Raw genomic sequence first — 11,753 nt, 5'->3', positions numbered from 1 at the left:
AAAAGAGGCTTTACACACAAAACATTCACTGGGTTTCACCTCAACCTTTCCCTTGCCTTTTGGAGGAAGAGTTCTGCATTCTGGTGAAGACTCTTCCTTTGCTGTGGCCAAACTGACCTTATTCCACTGGCAAAGACCATCTCAATCATCCAGTCTTCTCAATAGGGACAAATCTTGTTAGAAAACACTGACACAACCCAAATCCTTGGTTATTCTTGGTCACCCTGGTTAGAATTTGGTCAGTCACAGAACAGAGCTTTCAGCTGGCAGAGCAAAAATGAGCTGCAAAAGAAATAATGCTGTAAAATTCTTTATTCAATATATGTATTTGTACATTTTCAAGGTGAGCATTCCACCCCTGTTCTCCTACACCGAGTTTTTGACACAACAAGAGAGGTTTTGCCCTGCTGGCAGTGCTGGAGGACTCAGCCCAGCATCAGTGCACTTCTGGAGCAGGAACAGTAAATGTGGGAACAAGTGGGGAAGAGCAGTTTTTAGGGAGCTGGCCAACTCTGGAGAATTATCCCCTAAAAAAGAGCAACTTTCTTCACAGGAATAAGGCTGTAGGATGACTTCTTTCCCCCTTTCTGCCACCTTTCAGAAACAGCTGTGAAGAGAGAAGGGAATTTCCTCGCACCTTTCATCTTCCCAGCGTCTTTTGTCTCCCAACTCCCTGTCATGGCCCTGGCTACGATTCTCCTGCTACCCTGTGAAGGAGATATTTAAAATTACAAACACCAGACAATTATATTGACTTTCATACACCTGAATCCTGAGGCTCTGCCCCTCTCCCCACACCCACAGAGCCCTGGGTGTTTTGGCAGCAGAGCTCCCGGCACGGGGCAGGGTTTGCAGGAGCACAGGGATTGCCTCGTGCCTTGCTGGCAGGCAGGTTCTTTGCTGTCTCTCCAGGAATTCTGCAGGCAATCCCACCCTGTGACTCTGAGGGATTTTTTTTTATTTCTGCCTTGCTCTGTGGGGCTTTCATCTTGCTGAGGCTGCTCAGCTGGGAGCAAACCCAGCTCCCCTCCTGGAACCCCAGCTGATCAGAGTAAATTGGGAGGGGATAGCCCAGGGTGGCTTTGACTGAAGTTTATATTTTTTATAACAATCGTTACAAATACAGTTGAGCCTTTCCAGACCACTTGTCTTGCTCTTTTCTCGTCCTTGGGCTTCTCCTGTGTGTTGATGGAGGCTTTTTACAACACCACTTTGTGGCAGTGCTGTTCCCACCTCTCTGGAGGTGGATTGCAATCGATTCCCAAGAAGAATTTTGAGGTGAAACTGTCACAGGAGGGAGAAATAGAGAGGAGGAAAGCAGTAGTCAAAGATGTCAGGAACAGAAGAGGAATGAAGGAACAGAGAGATGTGGAATCAGGAGGAACTCAGAGGCTTTGCAAAATTCGGTGGTGACATTTTTGAGTCTTAAATATCAATAATAATGCCAGTAAGGCTTGAGGCTTCAGCACTGGGGTCTTACAACAACCAAAGATTCCTCCTGGACAAAAGGGGGCAGGACAAAGGCATGGAGTGCCCTGGGAGGCCCATCATCTGCACCTGAGACACTGAGGCTGTGGGCTCGCTTTCCTGGGGGCAACAATTTATAATGGTGTGAGAGGATCCACATCCAGCAAGGACATGCTGTGGATAATCCACCAGCAGACCAAGTGCTGCAGCACATCTGCTTTGCAGTGAAGTGCAGCTGGACCAGGACAGAGCAGTGACCTCTGGAGCTCAGCCCTCTGCTCCAGAAACACCTTGGAGACCTGCAGAGACACCCCCACCTGCAGAGACCCCTGCCCTCAGCCACCTGGGCAAAACTCAGGGGTATCTTCAAAAATGAGGTGCTTCATTGCCTCGGGGAGAGGATGACGCTGGGACAGCTCCTTTTCCTCTTGAGAAAGGTCACTTTAGGGCACGTGGAGCCCTCTCATGTCCCTCCAGGTAAGGCAGAGGTGTCCTACTGTGCATGGGTGGAGGAGAGCACATCCTCCATGGCCCTCCCCAGCACTGAGGCCACTTCTGCCTCCAGTTCATGCCTCTGGCAGTGTTTGCAGCACATCAGCCAGAACTGGCAGCAGCATTTCCCAATAATCCCGTTTTAGGGCTGGATGTGAAAAGTGCAGGCTTGCTTGGAGGAGACCTGGCTTGAGGGTTTTCCTCTGGGCAAGAGCTGACCGGAGAGAATTCCCTTAGTCAGAGCTCAACACCTCATACTGAAGCAGTGCAGGGGCTCAGGCTGTTCCAGAAAGATGCAATTTAAGCAAATTCTGCTGATTTCTCGCTTATCCCATTGTGGGGAAATGTGTTAAAATTAGAAATGCCCAACCAGATCTGGACTCTGCAAAGTTCTGTGGGTTTTTAACCACCGTTCCAGCTTTCCTGTGGCGTGTGCTGGCTCTGCTGGGCCTCTCCTGGCTCAGAAAGGAGCTGCTGTGAAATGCAGAGCAGCAGTGCTTGTAATCCGTGGGCAATTCCATTAACGCAGAGATCTCCAAAGAAACCCTTCTCTTTATTACATGGCAATTGTTAACAGTCCTATTGCAGGACTAGTCCTACAGCAGGGCACAATCCTGCTCCTTTTGTGGCAGACAAGGGGAAATGCTCTTCTAATGGCACTGTTGAGTGCAGTTCTGTGCAGATGGGGCAGGAGGGTTTGGTTCTGCAGGCGTGGGGATTTCAAAGCCTCCTGCTAAAGCTTTGCACCCGGGGGCAGCTCAGCAGAGCAAGCACTGAATCCTGGGTTTCAATCACCTAGCAGGCAAAGAAAAGGGGAGGTTACCTGGCAGGAGCAGTGCAGCACAATAGCAGGTCAGGTCTGGGGGAGAAAATGAGCAATTCTGGAGGGTTGGGAGATAATTAAGGGGCTGTTATCAGCAAAGGGGTTATCAGCCAGTTTGAGCCGGTGCTGGCCAACCTGGGAAATCTGCTCTGCTCCAGATGCTGTGCAGACAAAGGGAATGGCTCTGGAGCACGGCTTTATTCCCATAGCAGAGCAGGATTTCAAACACAGGTCTGTGCCAGTGCCCCGTTAGCAACACTGAGGTCACAAATCATCAACCCTGGCTGATACTGCCCCAAAATGGAAACCTGACTGTGGCTTCCAGCTCTACCACTCCCACAGCCACCATTTCAAGTTATTCTTTGTGTAATTTTGGAATCATCTGTGTGTCTTTCCAAGGCAAGAAATAAGAACTGAAATATAGCAATATATTCGATATTTATTTCAATGAGAATTTAAACACAAATTCCACAAAACGGGGGTCTTAAAGAGAATTTTGTGAGTGTAGATACAGATTTTCAGACATAATTGTTGACTGAGGTGCTTGGAATATCTTGTGCTTTGCCTTTGTGCAGTGTTTTGCCAGAGAAGTGTCCAAGGCCAAGGTATCACCCAGCTCAGGAGGTGGCTGGGGGGGAGCAGGATAAAAACAAGGACTCAAAAGGCAAAGCATGAACTCCAGAAAAGAGGCGTGGATGGGAGGAGGGGACAGGTTGTGGCTGCACTGCAGGGACCCAGCGAGGACAGCAGTGAGCAGGTTCTCCTGAATGGTCACAGCTCCACCCAGAAGGAGGTTTGAGCCCAGGGTAAGATGCTGGAGAAGGTACAGGAAAGGGTGAAGGGACGGCTTCTTCCTCCTCATGTCCCCATTTTTTTATGTTACAGAATCCCAGGATCCCTGAGGTTGGAAAAGCCCTCCAGGACCATGGATTCCCCCTGTGCCCCATCCCCACCCTGTCCCTAGCCCAGAGCACTGAGTGCCACGGCCAGGCCTTCCCTGGGCACCTCCAGGGCTGGGGACTCCAAACCTCCCTGGGCAGCCCCTGCCAAGGCCTGACCACCCTTTCCAGTGAGAAATTCCTGCTGATGTCCAACCTGCCCCTCCCCTGGCACAGCTGGAGGTCGTTCCCTCTCCTCCTGTCCCTGTTCCCTGGGAGCAGAGCCCGACCCCCCCAGGCTCCCCCCTCCTGTCAGGGATTGCAGAGCCAGAAGGTCCCCCCTGAGCCTCCTTTTCTCCAGGCTGAGCCCCCCCAGCTCCCTCAGCCGCTCCTGCTGCTCCAGCCCCTTCCCAGCTCCGTTCCCTTCCCTGCACACGCTCCAGCCCCTCCTTGTCTGGAGGGTCCCAGCGGTGCCCCCGGGGCTGGAGGTGCCCGGGCCGTGCCCAGCACAGGGACAGAGCAGTGCTGGTCCCAGCCAGGTGTCCTCGGCCCTTTGCCCACCTGGGCACACCTGGGCTCGTGTTCAGCTGCTGCCACAGCACCCCCAGAGCCTTTTCCACGCAGCAGCAGAGGCGTTTGGGGCAGTAGGTTTAGGGAATGACTCTGTCATGTATTTCACACACCACGTTGTTTGTGTGAGTTGTTTTGGTTTTTTTTTAAATCCCAGACGCAGCAACCTTTAGGGTGGGAAATGAAGCTGTTGAAACCCCAAACCTCACCTGTTCTAAAGGCTGGGCTTGGTGCAGCCCGTGGCTGGAGGAGGAAGTGCTGGGATGGGAGGGGATGCAACTCCCTCTACTGACCTACGGATCTGCTGCAGCTCCTGCCACTTCTGAGCACCCCAGGTAATTTCTGGGGGAAAAGAATAAAATATATAACAGTAATCCTCTTAAATTTTACATTTAGAATCTTCGTTTTCGAAACACTTGAAAATCAGTTTTGCTCTGATTTTTTGAGGCAGAACTTAAAAAAAAAATTTGAGGAGCTTCAAAAAAATTGACATTGGTGTGTACAGTCCCAAATCTGCACGTGAAGGAGTTGAATTTGGGAATTCAGAAATATTGCACCTTTTTAACTGAAATTAGGAACTCCCAAGAGTTCGTTACCAGGGGACACAAACCACATTAGTAAAGGTTGACTTCAGCTCTGCTCAAAACTTGGCACTGTGGAGAAACACGAGAAATCTTTCATTAAGACATGGAGCAACCATTATGACGTGGAATAACCTCTCCAGGCAAATCTCACCTAATTTTTAACTGAATCAGAAATCTTGCCAAATATTGCAGCTCTTCAGGGTATCTTTTCACGCCTCTGCTCTCAGACCCTTGTGCTCTCAGTGAGTCTGGGTCTGTCCACTACAATCCCAACGACTTGTTTTGTGTCCCAGCTCCAGCCTGATGAGACCGAGATCCACCTACAGTGGGAGTTTCAGCTGGAAAAGATGGATCCCCTGAGCACCAGGAGCTCCCAGGAGCGAGACCTGACGCTCTGCCAGCAGCTCCTGGGTCAGCACAGACAACAACTCCGAGCCCATCGGGGGTGTGAGCGGGCCAGGCCACCGCGGCCTCCGACGCCGCGGAGGGTGAGGGGGCGGCGGCGGCGGCGACCGCCGCCGCCGCCCCCTCACCCTCCGCGGCGTCGGCGGCCGCGCCGAGTCGCGACAGCGCTGTCGCGACAAAGCGGAGCTGTCGGGCGCTGATTGGCTGGAGGCCGCGCGGCGCCGTCGCCGATTGGCTGCCGGCCTCTGAGGGCGCCGCTTCCCGCCCGTGCCGGGGTCCAAGATGGCGGCGGCCGCGCTGTGGGTGTGGGGGCTCCTGGCGGGGCTGGCGGCGGGCGCTGAGGGGGGACCCCGCACGCTGGTGCTGCTGGAGAACGGGAACCTCCGCGACACGCACTCCATGTTCTTCCGCAGCCTCGCGGGTACGGGGCAGGGGGTGTTTGGGGGTCAGGATAGGGGAGGGGTTACCTGAGGGAAAAAGGGGGTGTTTGGGATGCCCCGGCCACTGTGAGGGGTGAGGTTGGGGTTGCCTGAGGGGAAAAGGGGGTGTTTGGGGTGTCCTGGTCACTCTGCTTACTGAGATTTGGGGTTATCGGAGGGAAAAGGGGGTGGTTGGGTCAGGATGGGGGAGAGGGGAGGGTGGAGTTACCTGAGGGGAAAAGGGGGTGTTTGGGATGCTCCGGCCACTGTGAGGGGTGAGGTTGGGGTTGCCTGAGGGGAAAAGGGGGTGTTTGGGGTGCCCTGGTCACTGTGAAGGGTGAGGTTGGGTTTACCTGAGGGAAAAGGGGGTGTCTGGGTAGGAGGTTGGGTTTACCTGAGGGAAAAGGGGGTGTTTGGGGTCCCCTGATCAGAATAGGGGAGGAGATTGGGATCCCTTGGCCAGCCTGAGGGAGGAGAGGGGTGTCCTTTGGTGGAAAGGGGGGTGTTTGGGCTCCCCTGATCAGAATGGGGGAGGAAATGGGGGTCCCGTGGGGAGGGTTGTGTGTTTAGGGTCCACTGTCTGTGCTGAGGGGGCTGACTGGGGATCCTGTGCTGGGCTGAGGGGGCAGACTGGGGTCTCCTAGGCCATGCACAGGGAGGAGATTGGGGTTCCCTGAGGGAGAGGGGATTGTTTGGCTTCCCCTGCTCAGAATGAAGGAGAAGATCGGGGTCCCCTGGTCAGGATGAGGGAGGTGATGGGGACCCAGCAGAGGCCAGAGGGAGGAGATTTGGGTTCAGTGGGGGTGAGGGGGGATGGTTGGATCCCCTGGTCAGGCAGAGGGAGCAGACTGGAGACCCTCTGTTGTGCTGAGGGAAGAGATGGGAGTTCCCTGGGGGACATGGGGGTGTTTGGGGTCCCCTGGTCAGAGTGAGGGAGGAGATTGGGGTTCCTGAGGGAGATGGAGATGTTTGTTGTCCCCTGGTGTGACTGAGGAAGGAGATGGGGGTTGTTTCCCTAGTTTTCCCTGTGTTTTGGATCCTCTGCAGGTCTGGTCCCCGTTTGATGGGTGACACCATCCTTCAACATCAGGGGTTTGTAGGGGAACCCCAAGTGCTGCTCCCAGAAAGCCCCTAAGCCAGTTTTTCCAGAACACCTCTGTTTACTGGGGGAACAAACCTCGGGGGGCTGCTGGTGCTTTGCTGCTCCGTGTGTGGGTTTCCATGGACAAGCTGTCCCCTCTGTGCCGTGCTGCAGACAGGGGCTTCGACCTCACCTTCCGCACCGCGGACGACGCCGGCCTGTCCCTCATCAAGTACGGGGAGTTCCTGTACGACAACCTCATCATCTTCTCCCCATCCATAGAAGGTAAGTGCAGGAGGGGAAAGCTCCACTGCTCTGGAGCTTGGTGGCATTTTTGGAAGGCAATTTCCAGCTGTTTTGTGAGTTGTAATTAAATGCGACACTTTCAACGTAGCCGGTAGCAAACTGCGGCTGCATCCAGGCCTTTATTGCTGGTTCTTCCAGCCATGGGAGGGGTGATTCGGTGATTTGCCGTGGTTTGGCTCTGCCAGGGGGTTATTTCTGAACACTAGTCATGAAATCTTCCCTCAGATTTTGGTGGGAACATCAATGTGGAGACCATCACGGCGTTCATCGACGGCGGCGGCAGCGTCCTCGTGGCCGCCAGCTCAGACATCGGTAAGTGCAGATGCTCCTGGGGAGGAGGAATTCGTGGCAGCCACCCGAGTTCCTGCAGCAGAAACTGTGTGAAAGCCCAGTTTCTCATTCCTTGTCATGCACCTCAAGGTTTGTTCTGGAGGGAGGTGGGTGATAAATGCCTTGAGTGACACGTTCAGGGGGAGTTTAACTGGGGAGGTCGTTTTGCTCCTGGGGGTTTGGCTTGTAGAGCACTGAACACATGGATTTAAAGCTAAACTGGCTTTTTCTGTGATGTTTCTGTGCCATGTTGATGGAGAATCTGTTGTGTCCCTGCAGGTGACCCACTGAGGGAGCTGGGCAGCGAGTGTGGGATCGAGTTTGACGAGGAGAGGACAGCAGTGATTGACCATCACAACTATGATATATCCGACCCTGGACAGGTAAATGGTTTGCCTGCACCTTTGGGGCAGCTTTATCTGAAGCATAAAGGCTTAGGGATAAATCCTCTGCCCTCGTTCTCCCTTTTTTCTTCATCCCTTTTCTACTTTCCTACCTTCCTCCCAGGAAAGTGGTAAATCCTCAGTGCTGCAGCTTTCAGATCCTTCAGATTGTAGTTCCAGTGACACTGTGACTAACACTGGTTCTGGACCCCTCTAAAGTTTTGGGGGGGGGGGGAAATTTCACCTTTGGGTGAGGTGTGCCAAACCCTGAGTGGGACACTTCAGATGTGGGAAGGCAGAATCTTCAGCCCTGAATTTTCACATCAAGATTCTCATATCAATATAAGGATTTTCAGAGATTTTCAGATGAGTACAGGAACACCCACATTTCTACAGTTTTTTTCGTGTCATCCAGCAGTTTAAAACCAAAGTCTATATTGAGGTCTGAGCTAAATATATTTTGCTAATTTTTATTTAAATTAAACTACTGAAGCAGTATGTGGATTTAAGGATCCTGATTTAAGGATTTATCATCCTGGTTTAAGGATGAAAGTTGCTGAATACAGGGAAGTAAAGCACTGTGGGTATTGCTCCCTTTACCAAAAAGCAGTTTTTATTTCCTCGAGGATCAGTATTAATTTAATTTGATCATAATTAAAAATGCTGGGTTTTTGCTTTTTAATTAACTGCAACATTCATCTGACAGCTGTGACTGTAAGAATAAATTTAACTTTTAATTGAGAGGCTGTTGCCTGTCATCAGACCCTGACACACCTCATGCCATCCTCCCTTGTTTTCCCAGCACACTCTGATCGTGGCGGACACAGAGAATCTCCTGAAGGCCCCCACCATTGTGGGGAAGGCAGCTCTGAACCCCATCCTGTTCCGAGGAGTTGGGTGAGCAGGACTGGGGGGTTGGGAGTCCTTGGGGGAGTGGAATTAAACCGGTGGTGTTGCTATGAATCCTCGTGTGAGCATAAGAAATTTCTCTTGATTTCAAACAAAAATGGAAGGCAGCTCTCCAAAGGAGTTTAGTGGTGTACCTAGGAATGGCTCCTAACAAGTTAGTGGAGTTTGAGCACAGATCTTGAGGAAATCCTTAGTTTCTTGGCCCAGCCAAAGGGCGAGGAGGTCTGTGGGGTTGAGCAGATGGCCGTACACTCCTCTGGGTGGGGGGTCCTGGTGGTCTTCGTCCTGCTCACCGTGGCTTTCCCTGCCAGGATGGTGGCTGATCCCGACAATCCGCTGGTGCTGGATATCCTGACTGGCTCCTCCACCTCTTACTCCTTCTTCCCGGATAAGCCCATCACTCAGGTATGCTCCCTCGCTTTCCCTCCTCTTTTGAGCTCTACTTCCACAATTAAATCCCCCCCAAATTTCTGCACCTTGGGAAAATCCTGGATCTCCTAATTGATTTGGGAAGGGACAGGCTGTCAGCTGTTGGCTGCTTCCCAGTGTTGCCCTGGGGATCTTCCTCTGTGCTTCCTGCTGGTGGGAGGTGTTCAGTGTGAGGGACTCGTGTCCTCCGTGCTTCAGAGGAAAGGCCAGCTGAGATCAAAGCGTCTCTCCTGGTCCCATCCCAGCCACAGAGGGAATCTGAATCCCATTCCTGCTTATTCTGATCCACTTGGTTTCTCCTTAACTGCAGCCTGTGCTGCTACAGCCAGACTGTCCCACCCCCCAGCAAACTCCTCTGTACCCATCCCCGAAGTGGCTGAACCCTGTTCCCCCCCGGTTGCCCCGCAGTACCCTCACGCCGTGGGGAAGAACACACTGCTGATCGCGGGGCTGCAGGCGCGGAACAACGCCCGCGTCGTGTTCAGCGGCTCCCTGGACTTCTTCAGCGACGCCTTCTTCAACTCCGCCGTGCAGAAGGCCACTCCCGGCTCCAAGAGGTGCCTTGGCTTCCTGGGGTCCCTGCCTGGGGAATGTCTGGGGAGTGGTTTGATGGCAGAAGTCCTGGGAAACAGGCGACAAATGGTTATGTTTTGGGAAAGAGCAGAAAGCTCGAAGTAAATTGGGGCCTTATGGAAGAATGTGCTTTGGGAAGCGATTCCCTCCATTAACCCTGGCTCGGGTTTTGTTCATTTCCCATTTATTCCCAGTTTGGTTTCAGCAGGGGGTGTTTTCCCAGCCGTCTCAGCCTCCCTTGCTCCGCAGGTACTCGCAGACGGGTAACTACGAGCTGGCTGTGGCCTTGTCCCGCTGGGTGTTCAAGGAGGAGGGGGTTCTGCGCGTGGGGGCCGTGTCCCACCACCGTGTCGGGGAGCTCGCGCCGCCCAACGCCTACACCGTCACCGACCTCGTGGTGAGGGGCCCGGGCTGGCCCGGGCGGGCAGGCACGCGGGAGGCGCCTCGGGAGAGGCGTCTGGGGACATTTGAGCCCCGAGTGGGTCGAGGTCCGTTCTCAGGCGCCGCTCGTTGGTGTGTGCCAGGAGTACAGCATCGTGATCGAGAAGCTCGCTGACGGCAGGTGGGTGCCCTTCGACGGCGACGACATCCAGCTGGAGTTCGTGCGCATCGACCCCTTCGTGAGGACCTTCCTCAAGAGGAACGGTGGGTGCCCCTCACAGGAGGGGTGGGGTCCCCTCAGGACGAGTGGTGGGTGCCCCTCACAAGGAGCAGTTGATCTCCCATAAGAGGAGTGGTGGGTCCCCCTCAGGAGGAGTGGTAGTCCCCGTCATCACCCCAGCCCCACACTGGGGGTGTCCTCACCGTCCCCAGTTTCTGGTGTCACCCCAGTGTCACCCCTGTCTCGCCCCCAGGTGGCAAGTACAGTGTGCAGTTCAAGCTGCCGGACGTGTACGGCGTGTTCCAGTTCAAGGTGGATTACAACCGCCTGGGCTACACCCACCTCTACTCCTCCACACAGGTGAGTGTGGCGGGAGCCAATCCCACCCTTTCCCAGGAGGAAAGGCTTCCCGCTCCAAGGCCGCCCCCTGTGTCCCGGCAGGTGTCTGTGCGGCCCCTGCAGCACACGCAGTATGAGCGCTTCATCCCCTCGGCCTATCCCTACTACGCCGGCGCCTTCTCCATGATGGTCGGGCTCTTCATGTTCAGCTTCGTCTTCCTGCACATGAAGGAGAAGGAGAAATCCGACTGAGCTCCCTGTGGGAGGAGGAGGAGCTTCTCCTGGGGCCGAGCAGTGCTCGGAGCCGCCGTGTGGCCGTGGGTGCTGGATGTGCTGCGGGACCGCGTCTGGTCTTTTTATTTTGACACCCGGGGGAATTTATAGGAATGACAATTAAATTTGGGGGGGTCCATTGCTGAAGTGTCTTGCAAACCCAGGACCAGGATGCCTCTGGTGTTCACTGAGGAGTCGTGATGTTTGTCTCGCTCTGCCAGGGAATGGTTTGGACTGGAGTTGGTTGGAATGATTGGGATTGGAGATCAATTCCCTGTTCAAAATAAAGTCTCATTCCTCTCACCCTGCATGGGAGTGAATTCATGGCATAGGGCGTTGGGATGTGTCCCCAGACCTGAGGGATGTGTCCCTACATCACCCTCACCTGCTCCAGGTGTTCCCCAGGGTGGGCTGAGAGGGAACAGTCGGATGGTGCCGAGGTTGGTGAATGCTGAAAGGCAAAAAGGAGAGTGTGGGGTGCACAGGGGAGCTTGGGGCACCCCAGAAAGCACAACAGAGGCTCTGAGGTGTCACCAAAGGCACACTGAGGAGGACAGGGCACCCCAGAAGCCACCCTGTGCCCCAAAAAGCAAACAGGTGGGTTCAGGGACACCTGTAAAGGTTCACTGAGGGCCTGGGACACCCCGGGGCACAGGGACCACCACAGGGACATGGGGACCCCGAGGGACACCATGATCCCCAGGGGGACAGGAACTGCCAGGGAGCACAGGGACACCCAGGGACACAGGAACCCCCTGGGCACAGGGACCCCCTGAGGACCCCCTTTGGGGATACAGAGTCTCCCCCCTGGGGACACACGACCCAGGGCAGCTATGAGGACCTCTTGGGGACAGGGGGGCCCAAGGAAGGCACAGGGACACCTTGGGGACA

General features: G+C 54.3%; 1 protein-coding gene across 1 annotated transcript; it reads left to right on the top strand.

The window, feature by feature from the left end:
• The first annotated feature begins 5,495 nt into the window (after window positions 1-5,495).
• DDOST (dolichyl-diphosphooligosaccharide--protein glycosyltransferase non-catalytic subunit) lies at window positions 5,496-11,165 on the top strand. The gene is made up of 11 exons (XM_050322669.1): window positions 5,496-5,640; window positions 6,894-7,004; window positions 7,251-7,337; window positions 7,635-7,738; window positions 8,541-8,635; window positions 8,959-9,052; window positions 9,485-9,633; window positions 9,899-10,046; window positions 10,174-10,294; window positions 10,504-10,610; window positions 10,692-11,165. Exons 1-11 carry the CDS (start codon window positions 5,502-5,504, stop codon window positions 10,839-10,841), a joined length of 1,305 nt encoding a protein of 434 aa, XP_050178626.1. The 5' UTR covers window positions 5,496-5,501; the 3' UTR covers window positions 10,842-11,165.
• The last annotated feature ends 588 nt before the right edge of the window (window positions 11,166-11,753 follow it).

Source organism: Myiozetetes cayanensis, unplaced genomic scaffold (genome assembly GCF_022539395.1).
Source record: "Myiozetetes cayanensis isolate MyiCay16 unplaced genomic scaffold, myiCay2020 scf28, whole genome shotgun sequence".
In the NCBI taxonomy this organism is placed as follows: Eukaryota; Metazoa; Chordata; class Aves; order Passeriformes; family Tyrannidae; genus Myiozetetes; species Myiozetetes cayanensis.
This window is presented reverse-complemented; position numbering and strand designations above follow the sequence as displayed.